Raw genomic sequence first — 20892 nt, 5'->3', positions numbered from 1 at the left:
ATGGAATTTCATCAGAGTGTTTATCTTTCAAACCCTGGCTATATTTAGCATGGGTAACCACGCAAAAAAATAGGTCAAACGGCGCGCGCATGCGCCAGTGAGAGGAATACAACTGTAAGTTGACTGGCTCAAAAAACTAAATTGCGGAATTGTTTTCTTTCGAATTTCGTATGAATGTAATGATTATAATCGTGTACACTATTAATGGCTGTTTTTGTGGTTGTAAGGTGGCGATTTAAGAGTTGGCAGGACGAATAACCCTCTCGTAACATGGCTCTGATTCGCGTTAACGTCATCGTCACGGTTGATTGAAATCCACTCCAGACCCTCTCTGACAACGGCTAAAAAGTTTTATGGGAGAAAATTTACAAGAGACTGCTTAGTAAACCGTTGTTGCCTTTTTCATTAATTAGGCAATTCGAAAACAAGACCCCATTGAACTTCCGTAAACTGTGCCAAAATTGCAATAAATTCATAATGTCTCTTAATATTGAAAAACGATGTGCATACATCATATGCATCAAATAATGAAACAAGATTTGTGGACAAACACGTCGTTATCAAATTGCACGTGTTTTGGGCTTTATAGCGTTTTCTCTACGTGACGTCATAAATTTTACGGCTGAGTAATTCTGAATACTGATTTTGATGCACAGTAACTAAATTTCCCATCTGACCAATTTTCGTAATTTTCGGTCATGTGGTCAAATTTTTATCGACAATTATGCTACCCTGCGTTTCTTTTTCCTTTCAGTATATATTTATTTGTTCCACACTTACTTGCTTACATTTATTGCATCTTCATTTAAAACTTCTCCATTTTTAAGATCTTTTTGTTATTTTTCACTTGAATTTCATCAATATTTTATTAACTTTTATACTACTGTATAAATATCAACAGTTGTTTTCTATTTATTCTTTGTTGTTTATCATATGAACTTCATATTTAAATTTATAATAAATGCATGTACGTGTATATTATATTAAAAGAATTATTTATGTTTAAATTTAGTTTTAATTTAAATTTATTTTCACCAGAAAATTAAGTCTACTTAAACAGTCTCAGTGTTTGTTTAAAGCCAAAGTTAATGTGTTACACGTGTTCATCATCAGTGAGAACACTAAATCATTGTTATGTTTGTAAATAACTGAAATAAATGTGTCATTCACAAATACTGACTTCACTGAATTCTTGTTCACTACTTTTGAGCCACTCTGATTTTCAGATCCTTAAAATGAATTTATATAAAACAAGCACCAAAAAAAAAAAAAGAAATGTGGTGTTATATTCCTATACAGCATTCAAATTTCACAATAATTCTTAATGCAGATACATGTACGAGGGCAGTTCAAAAATTACGCGGACTTGTTGCACAGAAAAAATATTTAACGACATAATCGAGCAAAATGTCACACATATAAAAAAGAATCTTTACTTATATGGTCTTCAAAATTTCACATCAAAATGTTTTATATTAGCATCAATTTTAAGTGATTTTTCAGGACATATCATTAAGTCACGGAGCAGCAAAATCTTCGACGTCACGGGCATTATAAAAAAATATGTGATTGAGCTTTCATTTTCTCAACATTTTCCCAAGAGTACCTGTACAGTTTGAGTTGCCTTATCTACTCAACATCCAAACACCATTTCTTGTCAAGGTTAAAATCTATTAGACAAGTAAATAATATTCTTTTTTGTTTTAAAACCAAAAATTGCTGGTATTTATGAGATAAAGTGTGTATTGGTGACTCTCAATCACGTTCTTTACAGTCCGGATAAAGTTTTTCGTCGATAATCTTCTTCCCGTCCTCCCGTATAGCCTTTTTACAGAGGTCTAACGGTCTAAAATTTCAATTTGCTATTTGTGTACGAATTTCACGAATACCCTAGTTTACTACATGTTATGTTATGCATATTTTGGATCTATGTTGGTCATATCTCGAGCATTACACATAATTTTACAAAAGTGTGTTGCGCCGTCAATTCAGGAGACGTCATTTTCACAGTCGTTTTCACGGGATCGCATCAGAGAAAAATCACTACATTTCTGTTAATACTTCAAATATCACGTCGAAAATCTAAATGCATAATAATAGAACAATTCAAAGATACATCTGAGGAAATTGTCGAAAAATATCGCGATTTATAGAAATTATAGAAAATTAATGAGTTAAATTTTGGATTCCGCATGCTTTTGCTTCAATTTTTTTGTCGTGCTCCGTACCTCTCCATCAGCGATATCAATATACCGATAATTTTAGTAGAATTTCTTTAAAATACAGAAATTTGGGCCAAAATTTATTGGAATCTTTAAGATACATATTTCTGTGAAATTTCATAACTATATGACGTCTTTAAGAGTGAATAATAGCACAGTCCGCATAATTTTTGAACGGCCCTCGTATATACATAATCTGATACAAAACTTCACTACAATGAAATAAGATGTCTGATAGGACACCCCACGCTTCATTCCTATCACCATACACCCAGATTCTGAGTCAATGTCCCATTCTCTCTCATTTTTAGGAACAGCAAATCATCATGCAGAATTTATATACTGTAACTATACAAAACTGTAAATCAAAATAAAAATCTGATCAGAGACTTAATTTTATTTACTTGCACGAGTCTTGATGAAATTTAAAGTCATAATTCTATCAATTGTTCTCACAAACTACTAATGTAGTTAAATGAAAATTTGAAAATATTCTAGTCTTCAGTATATTCTAGAGCACAAGAATAAATTAAACTGTCAGATCTAAATTTTGTGGATTGTAGCACAAAATAACACAACCAATTTATCACAGATAGTCAACACAACAGCAGGGGACGGAGCCGAAATGTCATCTTATAAATATAGTCACTCATGCCATGTCACATCGATTTACCGGTAAGTATTAATATTGATCGTAGCCTCCCCCTCCTCCAAACTGAGTCGTGTCGTAATCCTGCTCCTACAAGATAATGATTCATATTGGTTTCCAAATCAGTCTATACTTGACATATACTATAAATGTATATAAATTTGTCCACTCAACATTTAGAACAATCCTCCCTTTCAACTGATTAGTGTTAACTTGTGCATTTAAACCTTGACAATGACACATAATATTTTAAACCTAACATTGGCTTGTACATAAATAGCGGACATGAATGTGCTTGAAAGGTGCGGAAATATTATTTCCACTTGAATAAGACCATTTAAAGTTGACATCAAATAGGACTTCACATTGCACAGTCTTTAACATACTATTTACGAAAATAACTAGAAATTACCTGATTTAATTTCTTGAATTCCACAACCTGAGTGAAAATGTATTCTAACACATGTTTAGCATCTCTCGAGTCCTGTGGTAAATTAGAGGTAACCCCAAGGATGTCACCACATTCTCTGACGTAGTACTCCAAATCATCATCTGTACCTGAACACAAAATGTCAGAATCCATTTAGAAAAATCTATGCTTCAATCTACATGTAAATGTGCTTAGAAGAGACAAGCATTAAACTTGTTCAAGTCAGTTTTTAACTGCCTTGTGTCTTTACTACCAATGCAATATATCTGATAAATGCAATTTTATAACTCTGTGTTTAACGTTTTATTTTGGTTACTCTTACTTACACTTGTTTGTTTGCTGAGCGATCCTAACTTTTTCTGAAGAGAACTGCTCGTCAAGATCAAACAGGTCTAGTTTGGGAGGCTCCAATTCCCTAAACTGAGGGGGGAACACTGCTGGCTGTAGTGGGGGTAGGGGGGTTTCAAACTGAGGGGTTATTAGGGTGAGGGGTTCATGCTTCACATTCAGCTGTTCAAAGGCCCTAAGAGACAACAGAGCACAACGACTTCATTGATAACAAAAGATTTACAAAATACATTATCAGTAAATAAATTTTTAGCAATTTTTGCAATAGCTTTGGATCTATAAAAACATTTTTCTTAAAAATAAATCAAAAGATTTGTTTGTGTGGATTTTTTAATAATAGAGTAGAATGCTACTTGTTTGAATTTATTTATGAGCAATTTATATAGCATCCTGACCTTTAATTCACAAAATAAATGAATCTAAGATTTTCTAAATTTACAGTATTTCATCGCAAAGCCAGAACTTACTTGATGGCTTTAGGAACTAGACTTGTGTCCAGTTTAAATAAGGAGTTGTCAAACAGCATTGTGATGTCCCTCGGTACGTCGTCACTCTCCTGTAGACATGTCTTTAACTGTCCGGCTAACTTAGCAACATCCGGCAGCATGTTGTAGTCTGAGATCTGTAAAACAGGTCAACATACTCCTGAATATCCTACACAGTATAGTGTTTGGTGTTTGAATAAAATGTCACAGGTAAAAATATTTTCATATAATCATTTAAACAAACATGCTATAATAATAGAAGTAATCATTACAACTAACCTCGGGGTCCTCAGCATCAATAGGATTCAGTTTTATTTCATCTGAAGTCAAAGCTCGAATCAGAACATCCTGAAAACAACAAGGTGGTGATATAAACTCCCCTAAAAATCAAGCGATGTTTGGGATGTAATCAAATAAACTGTCATAGAACTCCTAGTCTCACCAGAACTTTGCTGTTCTCTTCTTTGTCTATGTATTGGTCACTAAACATATGGACAGACCCCAGCACTACCAATTTTCCACGGTTCTGAATTTAAGAGAAAAGAAAACTGTAATCATTTTGTATGAAAAGAGAAAAATGAAAAAAAAATCTTTAAAATGGTCACATATTGAGAAAATATAAAAGCAGATCCAAGAAATCAAGGTAGATACATCAACCTTGTGAATTTGGTCCAGATAGGCTTTCTAATAATTTGATATGGACATGCTTCATATCTTAACCCAGCTACTCATCCAGAAATTAAACCCAAAGCAAGAAGTATTCTTATACACATCAACCCCCCATGTTAGAACTGGGTAAGTTTTCCACATACTTAGAAATCTGGCGTCCGGATATCTGAAGGTCCACTGTACTTAGAAATAAGCTTGGGAGTTGAAAACATTGCTAAGTCTAAGGAACCAATACATCAGAACATACCCTGTTTTCATAGAGAGCACAGACTGGTCTGTTGAGAGGGAAGGATACAGAGCCAGTAGACAGGAGAGCTGTAGCAGGCTTCATCACATTCAGGGTGGCTCCGTAGGGGTACAGGAAAGACAGGGCCCTGTAAATACACACATAACAGTACCAGGAGAAGATCTCATCACAGGTTACAATATCAGTAGATGATGTCATCTAGTAACAAAAGTAACAATATCTGTAGATGATCTCATCTCATAAAAATATCTCAAATTGAGGTTCTTCTATCAGTAACTTACTGAGCATTGTTCCCATCTTCATCCATAGAGAAGGTCTTCCCTGCAGCCTGGCTAACTGCCCTGTGTATCAGTAATCAGTACAGTATCAGTTATCAGTACAGTATCAGTTATCATACAAATATATATAAAAATGATAAATGATTATCTATTTTATAAGTTTCAAAAAGAAAATATTGACAAAATATTACTGTTGTTTTTAAATTATTTCATGCTTGATTCTGACCTGTTTAAAACACCATTAGCAATTAGTGCCTCTTTAGGGTGAAAATACTTGTAATATGAAGTCCTCACTACTGCATCTGTAAACAAAGAAATGATTTTAAAATAATACAAACTGAATCCCTGATATATGTAGGCACTGCAGAATACGTAATCATCTATTATGATGACAAGGTGATAAAACTTCCATACCATTGTTTACCATGATTCCATATTCCTCCAAAAGAAAATTAATGTTGGTTTCAAACCGTGTTTCTCCTCCTTCACCCAGGAGAACTAAGACACTCCCTCCCCCATCAATGTACCGCTTTATAGACTCCAACTGTAAGAAAGACAGAAGATGTAGTCAATGTATATGGTCTGAATTCAAATGCACCTATACGTATCATTAACAGTTCCACAATATATAAAGTTGTAAATGGTTACTTAATGTTTATTTGTAAACAAAATATTTTCAAATGTGCAAAATAATGGAACTCTATACTTGTACAATATATCTATTATTGCTTACGAAAATATTTAAGCATGTTGTTTACATAGAAAGACAAGGATTTTTGTTTTCTATAACAATGTATGAGTTTATATAAACATTCCTACCTCCGAGCCTGTGAATTTTTCTCTGCTACCACTTAAAACAAATATACTAGCTGATGATAATGTCTCTGAAGTTATCTCGGATTTGTTGCTGAAAAAAAGAATAAAATTGTTTTTATATGATGTAATAATCATGTGAATATAAAATTCTGCAACACCTAATCAAAGAATTAGTGCATGAGATGAAAGGAAAACAAACCTCTGAATCTTCCATGTTGAACGTAGCTTTCTGTTTAATGATTTCAATCCATTATTAGGAGAGAACACCTCACTTCTAGATTGATTGAATATAATGACATTTCTTTGAGCTTTTTCATCCATGCCCTAAATATAAATATACAAAATAATAATTACAGACTATTTGACAGCTACGTAAAAAACTAAATAATTATTCATGAATTTTAAGGACATTCAAAATTAAGAACCTTATCAAATTAAAGTTTAATCTTAAATTAAATTAAAGTTGAATATGTCAATCTGTTGGAAATGTTTACAAGAATCCATAAATGAATATATATATATATATATAAAATCAAATAAAGCAATATATCATATTTTTAACATGCAGTGTAAACATAAAAGAAAAGAATACAATTCATTAATCATTGTTCATTGAACTCCACTCACATATAAATAAGGTGAATTTAATCTAATTAAAGGTTAAATTTTAAAAAATAACATAGTTTATGTACTACTGAATGAAAAGCCTTTGTAATCTTTCTTAGCAATTGCTCGGATTAAAATCATTAAAATTTTATGACATACATGCATCGTGTATATGAATGTGCAATATATGTAGTTTTTCTCAATGTGTAAATTTTTAAAAACTCGGCTAAACTTATTTGTAGGTTATTACTCTCTACAACAATTCATTATCTGTATTGAGAAGAAATACACCTTGCATGACAACAGATTTACATATCAAATTATTCGTATTTAAAAAGAATCTTTGAAACCATTTCATTCTAGAGGAATTAATCGAATAATGTTAAAGAGGAATTAGGACATTATTTCACAAAATAAAATGAATCTAGTGGGAAAATCTAATCATAAATCATGAAAAAAGCCCCAGTACCTCTGTTGTCGGCGCCATATCAAAACTATTTGCGCTAGGGATCATGGGTAATGGTGTCGTCATTTTCTTATCAAGCTAATTTTGACCCGAATACCAATATAGACTGGTATTGCCTGTCTTTACCATACGCAGGAAAAGACAGGTGATCACCGCCATTAAAGCCAGGGATTCCTGGCTTGAGTGACGCGCCATCTATCGCCGCTGTTCTACGATACAGCATGGGAAATAATCACACAATAAAGCGATCTGCCGACTCAGTGGGTGAGCTTTAAACCGATTTATGTTTCCTGCGGTAATTAAATATGTCAATTCTAATAAACAAAACTAGTTTGCAGAGTTGTTGCAGTTCTATTTTATCCAATTAATGTATGTCATGTAATGTGATAGGGGCTTGCTGATCTGTTTTACATGTATCACGCCTGAAAATTTAGAATAATTCAGCGAAGTGAAATGTCTTGTACATAGGTCTAGTATGAAATGTTTAACACTCCTGTGAAACAAAAATCTGAAAAAAAGGAATATTTGTATTGTATGTGGAAATATTAGTGATCGTGTTAGATTAATTGAATCCAAAGCAAATACAGATATTTGTCTAAAAGAACTGTATGGCGGTATAAGTGTTGAAAGCGGAATACTTTGTAGAAATTGTTTTAAAAAATAAATTAAATTGGACAAAAAATGTCGAGAGTTCTTTGATTTGTGTCAGAAAAACTATGTGGCTGTGTATACTAGAGGAAAGAGGGTATAGCCTCTTCTCCTGCAAATGAAACAAGAAAAAGGAGCGATAGAAAAGACACTCCTAATTTTGCGGATTGTTCCTCTATGATGGAATTCAGTGGTGAAACAATTATAATCTTTGTATCAAATATTTTGGGCAGCACCTCGTAAATCAAACTTTTTCCGTAGCCCGTCGGTAAAACAACCACGGTATCGTTATTCAAAGCACTTTAATACTTCTTCCTTGCAAAGGCTTAAGAAAATTTAATGTTGAATATCTTTCACAATTTATTTCTGCCGATGCAATTTTCGTACGCAAAGAAAACTCGAAGTAACGATAATCATCCATGAATATAGCACTCCATGATCTGTTTTGGTTTCCCCGAGGTATTTAAATTCTACGTCAGCCAGAGTTTTTATCAGCCAATGAGCGCGACCGGTAGAGGGCTCTTTACACTACTGATCACCTGTCTGTATATCGGATATCAGACAGGCAGGCCAGTCTAATACCAATACCAACTAACGCTTCAATATTTAATTTAAAACATTTGTTTAAATTTTCTAACTCAAAAATTAACTATTGAAATAGCTTTTGAATATATATAATCATATATAATTAAAAGACATTCCTTTAAATCTCACTGTACAAAAAATTCTTATAGTGCGAAAAAGTGAAGGCACGATTCACCATTACACCGTCTGTGTTTCACGAGCCCGATTGATATTTACACACACATGAGCTACTTCATGATCAGAAGACAAGAAGTTGCAGTTAAAGGTATCACACCGGTAATTGTTTTCACTATATAATTCTATATAGAATAAAAAATCGTTAAAAATCAGGTATTTGTTTACATGAAAAAATATTTAGCAGGAGGTGTTAAACATTACCTGTCACATTAGCTGACACCAAAAAACAGGGTACCCACACGGCATTTTCGGACTTTTTCCATCTGTAAACAGGGCTACCCTCAAATCCACGTGTTTTTACTTTGTTTATAAACACCTCGAGTGCATCACAGGAAGTAGCCTCCTATGCCCTGAAAAAAATAGTTCCTGTCATAAACCTTTATTTATTCACAAAGTACATAAAATTTACTAGGCACAGGTACCAAAGTTGTAAAAATGGCTTGGAAGAAAATAGAAAAACGTCTCAAAGGAAAAGAAAATTAATTTTATATATATGGACCTACATTTGACTAAGTTCATTTTGATTGGTCAATTACCGGTGTGATACCTTGAAGGACCTTTGAAGGTGTTCGATTTCTTTCATTTTTGCACCTGAGATTCATTAAATAATTGTCCCCAACATCCTCAAGTCTGGTGATCTAAATCCCCTTATTTCTGAAGATATGAAGCATTTATCTCCCTTACTCCAGAGAAGTAAAGAATAACACACAAAGCACTCTGGAAGCAGTTTTTGTGCATCTTTTGAAGCAGAATTTCATCATTAAAAGAATAAGCTTGGCAACCAATTTTTTATCTGTGGAGAGGATATGCTTTGTTCTTCACAAAAAAACAAAAAAGAGGTTACAAGTCTAAGACCATTATGTAATTATTACATAACAAAGATGCATTTTCCTCTTCAAAGAATGAACAAAAATACAGAAATTGTTAAATTTTGGGTTGATAATGAAAACTGTATCTGGTCAATTTATGTTCCAAATAAAGCCTAGGTATTTGTCTACAAGCTGCTGTGCAGAAGTTTATCTAAATGCTGTGTTGTAACTCAGGGCAGTCTAAATGATATCAGCATCTAGGGAGGTTCTTGACAGCTCCAACACTCCAATAAACTGGCTTTGATGATAAGAAAATGGAGACAACAATTCAGATGTAATTTATTGTTGTGATTTATGTAACTGGCTTTCTCTTAAGACACAAATTAGCCATGAAATTTCAATTTCACATGCATAATTATTCTCTTTTCATGGATTGACTCAGGAATTCCAAAGGTGTTTAATGAATTTCTATGATTTATGCAAGGTTACATCTTTTTGCTTCACCAAATTTACATAAAAAATAAAAATTTAAATTTTAAAATATAAATATTCAACATTTCTATGGGTTTGAACACTTTTATATGCATCAAAATGCATCACAGAGACCAGTTTCAGGACATCCTCCATGATTCTCTGAGGTGGGTGGGTGTACAAAAACTGCTGATAAAATTTACAGGAGGTAATCAGAGAAGAAAGGTGCACCTTATTAGCTGAATTATAGTTATTCTGATATTTTAATTATGTAAATATGCCAAATTTCTTCTTCAGTTAAATTTGCAATTTATTAATATTTCAGTACAATGATATCCTTAATAGATCATGCTCATATAAGCATCACTGACTGAGACTTCAATCAAAAGTGACAGTCAACACCTACATATAAATGAAAAAATAACAAAAAACAGTCTCCGACAAACTGAAAAAACATCAATGTCAGCTGCGAAAGCATGAATAAAGTCCTGAGAACCACAAGAGGCATGCCATGGTACTAAGTGACGTTCTGCACTACATGCATGATGCATGGTTAGAACTCAGAAGAAGTATTATCATGCAGACTCGGACAGTATTTAAGGATTTTTTGGTCATAACCTTCCTTCCTGTGAAAAATTTTTAATGAATTTTACTTATGTAGCTTATGTATGAAGTTTATTAGACAGATCTGACTCATTTCATAATTTCTTTTCTCCCAATGCAGTAATATATGTATCAATGGAGGTGTGAATAAATTAAAATAAATCATGTTTCTGTAGAAATTATAATTCTGTGAGAACATATTTACTTGTTTACATTTTATCGCACTTGTCGCTTGTGATGAAAATTCATTCGCAAACATAGAATTAGTCTATTCTTGAAAAATCAGCTTTAACACCCTTTACCGCAAAGTCTGTAGATACTACAATTGACTGCGGTCAGCTGGTGCAAATAATGTTAAGTCATATAAAATGAAAAAACAACATTCTCTGACTTCTTTCTACATTTTAGATGCATAATGCTACCTTTTCACTCATATTTTAAAGTATTGAGTGTAAAAAATAACCTATTGTTAATTTTTACACAGAAATCTGTGAAAAATAATGTAAATTCTAATTCTAATTTTAAAATTGTGTGTTTTCTAACAAAAAGTTAATAAAATCACATATTCTGTTGAAATATGCCTTTTAAAAATGAAAAATGTCTTTAATAAGGGTTTAAATGATTTTTCATAATCACCTTCAAGGTATCACACCGGTAATTGTTTTCACTATATAATTCTATATAGAATAAAAAATCGTTAAAAATCAGGTATTTGTTTACATGAAAAAATATTTAGCAGGAGGTGTTAAACATTACCTGTCACATTAGCTGACACCAAAAAACAGGGTACCCACACGGCATTTTCGGACTTTTTCCATCTGTAAACAGGGCTACCCTCAAATCCACGTGTTTTTACTTTGTTTATAAACACCTCGAGTGCATCACAGGAAGTAGCCTCCTATGCCCTGAAAAAAATAGTTCCTGTCATAAACCTTTATTTATTCACAAAGTACATAAAATTTACTAGGCACAGGTACCAAAGTTGTAAAAATGGCTTGGAAGAAAATAGAAAAACGCCTCAAAAGAAAAGAAAATTAATTTTATATATATGGACCTACATTTGACTAAGTTCATTTTGATTGGTCAATTACCGGTGTGATACCTTGAAATGTGTATGGAAAGGCATGACATGTGTAATGGTTATCCATTTCTCAAGGGGAGCCAGTCAAAGTGCCCCCTAATAAAAATGTCCCGGACAAAGCGTCCCCTAATTTTAGTCAAAGCGCCCCCTGATTTTGGTCAAAGCGCCCCCTAACATATTTTTTATAGAAAAAATACCGCCCCAAATATTGGTCAAAGCGTCCCCTGATTTTAGTCAAAGCGCCCCCTAACATATTTTTATAGAAAAAATACCGCCCCCAAATATTGGTCAAAGCGTCCCCTGATTTTAGTAAAGCGCCCCCTAACATATTTTTATAGAAAAAATACCGTCCCCAAATATTGGTCAAAGCATCCCTTGATTTTAGTCAAAGCGTCCCCTGGTTTTAGTCAAAGAGTCCCCTGGTTTTGGTCAATGTGCCCCCATTACATTTTTACAGGAAAAAAACGTTTCGAATCGATTCCCAAGCAATGGTCTAAACGTCCCCTGATTTTGGTCAAAGCACCCCCTTATAGAAATTTTTCAAGTAACTGCCAAACAATGATAATATTATAAATACAAAACAGTTTTATTCCGTAATATGTTTGTATAAATATATTACGGGGCGCCTTGACCAAAATCAGGGGACGCTTTGACCAAAATCAGGGACGTTTTGACCATTGCTTGGGAACGGTTCCCAGACAATTTTTTCTAAGAAAAAAAATGTAAGGGGGCGCTTAGTCCAAAATCAGCTGGCGCGTTAACTAAAATCAGGGGACACTTTGACCAATTTTGGGGGCGGTTTGTAACATCATTTTACTTTAAAATTCTATAAGGGGTGCTTTGACCAAAATCAGGGGACATTTTGACCAAAGTCATGGGACGCTTTGACCAAAAGTAGGGGACGCTTTGACTGGGACGGTTTTATTAGGGGGCGCTTTGACTGGATTTCTTCTCAAGTCAAGTTTAAAGTTTTATCTCAGTTAGTTTCTTTTTAAACAAGATGTCATTAATCAATTCATGATGCTCTGAAGTGGATGCTGAATATTACACAGGTTGGGACCAATCGCCCAAATGGGATATAATAGTCCGTTTGGGATATAATATCCCAAATGGGCTATAAATTTACAGTGCAAAAATTGAAAAATTTTATTTTGGCTATAAATATCATAAATCCGCATCAGGACACTTAAAAAGGAATAACTTTTGGTAAGAAAGTTTTTCTGCAACCCTACAGTTTGTTAGATTGATCCCCAAGAAGTTAAGGAACTTCCGAGGGATCGATATCCTGAACAAATGACGTACAGGAAAACTTGTCAACCAAAAGTTATTCCTTTTTAAGTGTCCTGATGCGGATTTATGATTTTTATAGCCAAAATAAAATTTTTCAATTTTTGCACTGTAAATTTATAGCCCATTTGGGATATTATATCCCAAACGGACTATTATTTCTCATTTGGGCGTTTGGTCCCAACCTGTTACACTGATAGTGATGTATAATTCATTATATTGTGTAATTGATACATGTCAAGCACAATATATTGATTATTCAATATAGTTTGAGTTAGATATAACTTAATAAACCTAATCAAAATAGTTAAAAAAGTTTTTTGATATGTAGTTGTAGTTTTTCATAGAGCTGTCAGCTGAAACAGATGTTTGAGAATTCGCGAATGAATAGTTTTTCACGAATATTCGAATTGAAAATTTGTATTCGAATATTCGGTAACATGTTTAATACCCGTATTTCATGCAATAAATTGTGTGGGCCTATCCACTAAGTTTTTGATCACAGTGAAAAAAGAAGCAAATGAAAGCAGGTACATGTAAACTGTCCACATGGTATTACTAGCCTGATAAATACACAACATCAAATTTATTTAATCATCTTCGAGCCAATTTGAACATTCATCAACTTCATGTATCTCCAATTTAATTAGATATATGACATTGACCGCAATTGTTATCGAAAGTAATAAAAGATTTATATTGAGCGGAGAAAAATATTCCGGTTCAACAAACAGAATCAATTGTTCAGATTTATAATCCATAGATAATTGCAGAAATCATATACGAAAAATATACGTTATATTATACTTTTTTTGAGAATGTTGTATTTTAAATTTAAATATAGATTAAATAATTTACAGGACGTTTCCGTAAACAGACCGTTTTTTTTTTGTTTTTTTTTTTTAATATAACATAAAACATGGCAAGCACCTGCTGGTTTGGTGATTGTGCGTTTAACATAATCGGAATGCAATACAGTGACCTAATTTAAAGAAATAAAGAGGCTTATGATTGTTGATAAAGATTCTTTTTCTAATTTAGTTTTTTCTTGAAAAAAAATATAAATAAACGCGAGCTTAATGTACATTGTACATATCAAACAACTTTGAACAGACATTTAGTAACAAACAATAGGATTTGCAAAAATATGAAAATTAAAGCATAATAACTCTTTTATTTAATTACTGAATTTTCAAATATGAATTGAATAACAGTCACGAATATTCGAATGATGATTTATGGTATTCGTTTCAGATCTAGTTTTTCAAAAAGAAAGAAGCGGTCAAAATTTTTAATAGTCCCAGTTGCACCGGACTCAAGGTGTGGATTTACTTTTCTGATCATATGCTAGTCCAAAAAATCTGATGTTTCCCAGGCTTTTATACAATGTTGATATTTTACATGCCAAGAAAATGTCATAACTGGCGCCATCACGAAAATGGGAAATTTCGCCATCTCCAGCCAGAGTAGATTTTCAATACTAAAACCAACTGAACTAATTGCCAAAATCAGAATTTATCAATAGCACAATGCTTCTAGTACTCACCAATAGTGATGAAAAGAAAACATCACTCCACATTTCCTCACGGGTCAGGACTTGCAAGATGCATTAAAATGAATGAAATGAAGACAGATCTCGACAGTCTGATAAAAGTTTTCATCTGATTGTATATTTTATAAATGAACCATAAAAAAAAGTTTGTTAAGTACTAAAAGTATTGTACTACTGATATTTTGTGAGTTTAATTTGACATTTAATTTGGTTCACAAGTATTGAAAATCAACCTGAGAAATTGCCGCCTCTTTCAAAAGGATGAAACTGATCAGTGCATTGTGTAAGATTTCCTTTGGAGAAGCAGTGGCGGATTTAAGAGGGGGGGGGGGGACACCCGGCGCACGCCCCATAAAATTATCAAAGTTAGCGTAAATCACAGTTTTGTCTAGAAAAAGTAAATATGTCTGCTTGGTAGACCTTTTTACCCTGCAAAATCTCTAAAATCCAGGAGCTTCCGGGGGCCTCAAGGCGGCCCCCAGACCCCCTGCCTATTTTTTGCGCCCCCTTTAACTTCAATTCCTGAATCCATGCCTGAGAAGTATAAGAAAAGTTATACACATCAGCTATCATCTGGATAGGGTTAATAATTATTACAGTTTGACATCTCAAAACAGAATACCGATCATTTTTTTTATAGGATTCCAATAGAATTTTTTTTATAGGATTCCTATAGACATGATAGAGTGCTATAAAGTGTTTATGTTAGAATTTTTTCATTAATTGATGCTGTGGTTCTTAGGTTTGTTTTCCATTAATTGACTAGGTTGTCAGAAGATCTCCTGTGTAGAATTCACTGGGCCTGGATTCAGTTCCTGGTCTGGGCTGTGGTACCTCCTCATTTCATGGTACAGTTAATACCATTCCATGCCCAGGATGGCCTGGAAGATTCCCCTAGGAACGAGTCTTACACATGTGGTAAGTTGGTCTTTACAGAGGATCTGACTAGTAATGCCCAGGTCACGAGGTCCACTCCTGGTCATGCCATTATATTTGTTCATTCTTTCTCACCTTCTTTACAAGGTCCCTCTACTCCAAAGACATTTGTGGAGAGGAATCAGAATGTGGCAGACAGATAGGTGTATCTACTTTGGACCAAACAACGCAATTCATACAGACAATATTCTAGTAAATAATCCCATCTGTAAACTTTAGTAATTGAACAGTCTTTTTTTCAGTTAAAAATACATTGCATAAGAAAAGAAAAAAAATGACACTACTAGTATACAAAGTGGAAAATGCACAATTCAATTTTTGATAAGTTAAGTACTCTCCTTGATAAATTAGATTTTATCATTTCTTTAAAGGATATATAATCTTGATTATTTGTCATTTATGAATTGGTATCACAGGCACTTGCTTCTGTAATGAATTTTTCAATCCATGGTATAATAATAACACAAGGTATCCAACTCCTAATTCCACAGAGTATTTCCCTCCCCAGAAAGACTCAAGCTCTCATTTACACTGTCAGGGGAAATGCACTGGCAAAATGTTTATGGTCATTGTCTTTTGCGATAATTTATCTTCACAATCATGCATGGCACATTTCTCTTTATTTTCTTTTATCTTCATAAACAATGTCAAAACTGCTTGCCGTGTAGAAAAGTCAAATTACCCCCATGAAATAGTATATGCTAATCCCAGGCAAAGATTTTGATTGGCCAAAAATCTGTTTCTAAAATTACATTGGACAAATATTGTAATGTTTTTATGGAAATTGAGATGTAAACAATTTTTATTCATTCACTGCAATATTTAAACACTGCAATTGAATTTTTAAACTTACTCATATTTTAATTTTGCTCCCTGCCCGAGATTAGCACATACCATTTCATGGGGTAATTTGAAAATGCTTTAAATTTGAAAAAAAAATTCTTTAAGTCTTTCCTACAGGATAATACAGACAAAAATTTTTTCATCTGGGTGTTTGAGGGAGGGAGAGGGGCGGCCACCATCCACACTTCTTTGAGAATAATCTTTTTAGTTCACTAAATCAACCAAGTGAGCTTTTCTAATAAAATGTGTCTTTTGTCTGCACTGTCATCATTGACTTCATTTGGGTTGTTGTTGTGATGGTTAGCATCATTAAATTTTTTAGAATCTCATCTTCTTCTCCAGATCAAGGGGGGGGGGATTTATTTCTCAGAGAGCATCATTGGTTGAAGGGAATTCAAAATTGTTCAAATGAAGGACCAAGTCCTCTTCAAAGGGGAGATGATGGGGGGGGGGAGTAAAAATTAGGTAGGGTCCTTTACTTTTCAAAATCTTCATCTAAAAAACCACTGGACCAGAAAAATTGAAGAACTTATGTGAAAGCTTCCTGACAAAATGTAGATTCAACTTTGTTCAAATCCTGACCCCCTAGGGTTGGATTAGGACAAATGTATGGTCAAAGATTTCTTCTCAAGAACAGCAAAACCATGATTAGTCATAGAAATATTGAATCATACACAATCAGTGTATAATCAATTTTGTCCCAATCATGATCATGTGGCCTCAATTTTTGGATCACAGTTTTAGATAAAGATAAGAAAAAAATATTTGTGGGAGGGGAGTCTCGTATTGAAATTTATTTTATCATCAGATGGTAACATTGTTTGTGATACAATCTTAGCCAGTTCCCTGTGGGCCAAAATTGGTCATAGCCTAAAAAAAACTCATGAAATTCAGGTGACTGTTAAGGCCCAAGGGCCTCTTGTATTTTCAGTATTTCCTGATAATTTTTAAGTTAAGTGTAGATGTTGAGCCTATCTTGTTATAATAATTACAGCATTTTATGCTGGTGTGTGTCTCATGAATGGAGCAGTGATAGGGAATGTTTACCCTGAGAGATCAAAGTCTGTCCAGATTACACACACACCTGTAGGATGCATTAGGATGCTCCGGCGACGCCCACTTCTCTGATCAGAAAGAAGACAAGGTACAGTCAACTGTTGTTAGATTAAGGAGAATTGAGGATTTGATTTGGACTTTTCTGACATTTAAATATGTACAAAATATGACTTAGATGGTTAACGTGTACATATATTTTTCATGCTAGCTAGTATAAATTTATGCTTTATCTATTAAAACTGATAAATATTTAACAGGCCCTGATCTATAACATGAATATCTAAATTCTATTTTTTAATGATAAGCAATTAATTATCTTTGAGTATAATTATTAGAAAAATTGCTTTATTTTTCCACTGTTTAGAAATTTACATAAATTTGATTTGCTATCAATGGAATTGGTTTCAGAATGTGTAAAACAAGAACTTCTTTTCTAAGATTTTTAAAAGTAAAACAGAGATGATTGCATCAAAAGTTTATTCCGAACAATGAAAATCACAGACATATGCTGTATGTTGTCTGTTTATCTGTTTGTGAAATCCCCATGCAAACTGGACTGACAAGACAGAATCATTTTAAATATGAATCAGTGTATTTGAAGCTTCATTATTTTGTCAGTAACAAACACTTGAGTACATCTGTGTTTCACAAACATGTCTTATCTAAGATAGTGATAATGCTAAATATCTTGTCATGTACCCCTTAAACATTTTTGCTGGTATATATACTTCATTTTATAGAAATGGGATATCTGCATGCATTTTAACTTGTTAAAAAACAAAAGAGATAATTCATTGGTAAAGACCATATACATGTAGCAGGTTTCTTCAAGTGGGTTTGAAATTAAATGCTTGTTTACTATAGTGTAGTAATAATTTTGGTAAAATCTTTTCTGATAGACATGCGATATATATGTCGTATAATCCCCATTAACCGCCCCAGGTGCTTAGAAAACTGTGAAAAGGGGGTGGTTATTTTGGTATTCTCTTTGTAATATTTAATATCATATCTTAACTTCAAAAAATATTTTGGAAAAAAAGAATAAATTCAAAGAATCTCAGAAGTAAAGTCTAACTTTACTTTAAAGAAAATAATCCACCAAAGATTATGCTTAATGAATCATTTTCCATCAAGATATTGGATTATAAACAAGTTTCATTTTTATTTTCTTCAAATTTTTGCTCACTTTTGATACAATTCTAGATAATTTTAATCACTGTATAGGGGGCCCTTATTTCCTGACAATTGAAAAAGACCTAAGGAGGTGCTTATAGGGGCAGGGGCGGTTAATAGGGATTATACTGTATTATAATTTTGCACTGTTTAACAGTGCATTGCTAACTTAAGCGTGGTAATAAATGAAAGAAACACAAGGAATAATATTTTAATATCAGAATAGTTCTGAAATGATGGCCGTAGAAGGATTTATTGCAGAATCAAATAACAAGTGCAGAAAGAAAGTATTGAACGTAACACAAGAGTAAGAATTAAACAAATCAATGTTTCACAGCATTCTAATCAAAGTTATCTTTCTTGCATTCAGTCATTATGAGCAGGGATGGAGATTTAGTGATTAAAATTCTATTGTTTACTATCATTGGTCACTAAAATAAGTTTGCACCATGCTGTATAAAAATTGCCTTGCAGTATCTCTTATTTATCCTGCATTATAATTGTATTCTGCTGAATTTTGCTATAACTAGCAAACAAAGAATAAAAAGATCTTGTTCCTAATGTTTGTGTTAGGATGTCACATGCTGAATCACTTGACCTCTGTTCTTTATAATCTGTCTGTACTTTAACTTATTAACAATTAGTATCTATAAAATGTTTCTGTTTTTGAAGTGAGCCTATTCTTATTTTAGGAAATAGCCAGGATGAGTGTAAAACCTGTGCCTACCTCAGCAGAGAAGACAGAAGAAGATTTACCGTGTGTCAAAATCTCGGGAACTCAGACCGTGGAACGGGAGAAAAAATATGTGGTAAGTTCTACTGGTGCTGCAGATTAAATTTCATGGCCCCAGGGTCAGGGGTTCTAATGTTAGGGTGGGGCTCTATTCATTATATAGTGAAAATGCAGTAATTCTTTGAAAATTTTCTTCGCTCCTCCTGGATATTAAACAAACTAACTGCATACATAGTTAATATGATGAATAGGTGATTTTTCTAAAATTGTAAATTTCATGGGTCAGGGGTTCTGATGTTAGGGAGGGGCTCTTTTGATAATAAAGCGAAAATGCATTAATTCTTTGAATTTTTTCTCTCTGCTTCTTGGTATTAAACAAACAATCTACATACATAGTTATGATGAGGCAGGTTGCTTCTTCTAGAATTGTAAATTTCAGGGCCCCATGGCATGGTCAGGGGTTCTGATGTTAGGGTGGTTCTCTATTGATTACATAGTGAACATGCATTAATTCTTTAAAAAAATCTTCTTCTCTGCTTCTTGGTATTAAAAAAATACCTACATTCATAGTTATAATAAGGAAGAGTGCTTCTTCTAAAATTGTGAATTTCATGGCCCCAGGGTTTATTTTCAGGAGTTCTGGTTTCAAGTCAAAATAAGTTAGGGTGGGTTTATAATTTACTATTGATTATATATTGAAAATGAATGAAATCTTTTAAAATCATTCTCTCTTCCTTGGTATTAAACAAACTCACTACATGCATAGTTAATTTAGTGATGATAAGAAAGGGCCATTCTTCCAGAATTGTGAATTTCAAGGCCCTTGGATCAGGAGTACCACAGAGGGCAGGTGGGGTGGGGAGGGTGCCCTAATTATATACTGAAAATGAATTAATGCTTTGAAATCTGTTCCATGATATAAATCAAACATTGATTATGAACAAGGATGCCCTTTCCCAAATTGTAAAATTTGTGGACCTAGGTTCAGTGGTTCCTGTGGGGTGGGGGCACTACTGATTATTGCTGAATTATTGCCTCTTTCGAAATTGTGAATGTCATGGCCTCTGGTTTAAAACATGCACCAAATTCAATTGTTGGAAAGTTGTTGCATGATGCTCAGGTGACCCATAATGTCCATGGGCCTCTTGTAATGTTCAGTACATGTATTTGATATATGAAAATTTTTTTAAAATGTTGTTTGACAGCCAGTTAACGCAATCATATGCAGCAGCTATTAAAGTATGATAGTATCTAAGGCTGAAATATCTCCTTGTGGAGAAAATGACAGCAGTCTCAAGAGTTATCTGTCTTTGGTCTGGAGGTAATATTTGTCATACTTAGAGGAGTCAAGGTTCTTTTTCCTACAATATTTACTTAATCTGTGTCATTTAAAAGCAGGTCTTAAAAAAAATCATATTTGTATTGCATCATTGAATGTTGGTATGTGTTAAGAACTTTGGTTCAGTTTTTTAGAATGCCATTCCCAATTCCATTTTGAAGTCATTGATTTTTTTTCTTTGCTGCCTTACCAATTTCATCTATTGCTTGATGAATGAGAGCCTTTTCTAAACAGTTATGATCACGAGTAGTAAATATTTCTCTACAGGCTGACTGTTTACAGTTGTTTTACAATGTATTTACTTTCTGATGTTGACCGTCTTGCTCTGTTCCTGGTATATTGCTGTTTTCTTATCTACATTTAGTCCTGGGTACCCAGAGATC

The 20892-nt window shown here is 33.4% G+C and overlaps 2 protein-coding genes across 2 annotated transcripts in view; one reads left to right on the top strand and one right to left on the bottom strand.

Moving 5' to 3' along the window:
• Positions 1-2607: 2607 nt before the first annotated feature.
• LOC134251293 (intraflagellar transport protein 52 homolog) lies at positions 2608-7253 on the bottom strand. The gene is made up of 13 exons (XM_062733686.1): positions 7220-7253; positions 6344-6468; positions 6148-6235; positions 5743-5872; positions 5555-5630; positions 5332-5391; positions 5051-5177; positions 4577-4660; positions 4414-4482; positions 4117-4271; positions 3628-3824; positions 3284-3429; positions 2608-2961 (listed from the first exon to the last, which is right to left on the bottom strand). Exons 1-13 carry the CDS (start codon positions 7235-7237, stop codon positions 2905-2907), a joined length of 1332 nt encoding a protein of 443 aa, XP_062589670.1. The 5' UTR covers positions 7238-7253; the 3' UTR covers positions 2608-2904.
• Positions 7254-17191: 9938 nt separating this feature from the next.
• LOC134251291 (serine/threonine-protein kinase Sgk1-like) overlaps positions 17192-20892 on the top strand; it is a 37472-nt gene continuing 33771 nt past the window's right edge. The window contains exons 1-2 of the mRNA XM_062733682.1: positions 17192-17352; positions 19130-19246. Coding sequence (XP_062589666.1) covers positions 19142-19246 — 105 coding nt within the window. The 5' untranslated portion in view covers positions 17192-17352; positions 19130-19141. The remainder of the gene's footprint in view (positions 17353-19129; positions 19247-20892) is intronic.

The sequence above is a fragment of the Saccostrea cucullata genome, unplaced genomic scaffold (assembly GCF_032062105.1).
Source record: "Saccostrea cucullata isolate Sc308-1 unplaced genomic scaffold, CSIRO_AGI_Scuc_v1 ctg272, whole genome shotgun sequence".
Taxonomy (NCBI): Eukaryota; Metazoa; Mollusca; class Bivalvia; order Ostreida; family Ostreidae; genus Saccostrea; species Saccostrea cuccullata.
Note: the sequence above shows the minus strand (reverse complement) of the source record. Positions and strands in the feature narration are given on the sequence as shown.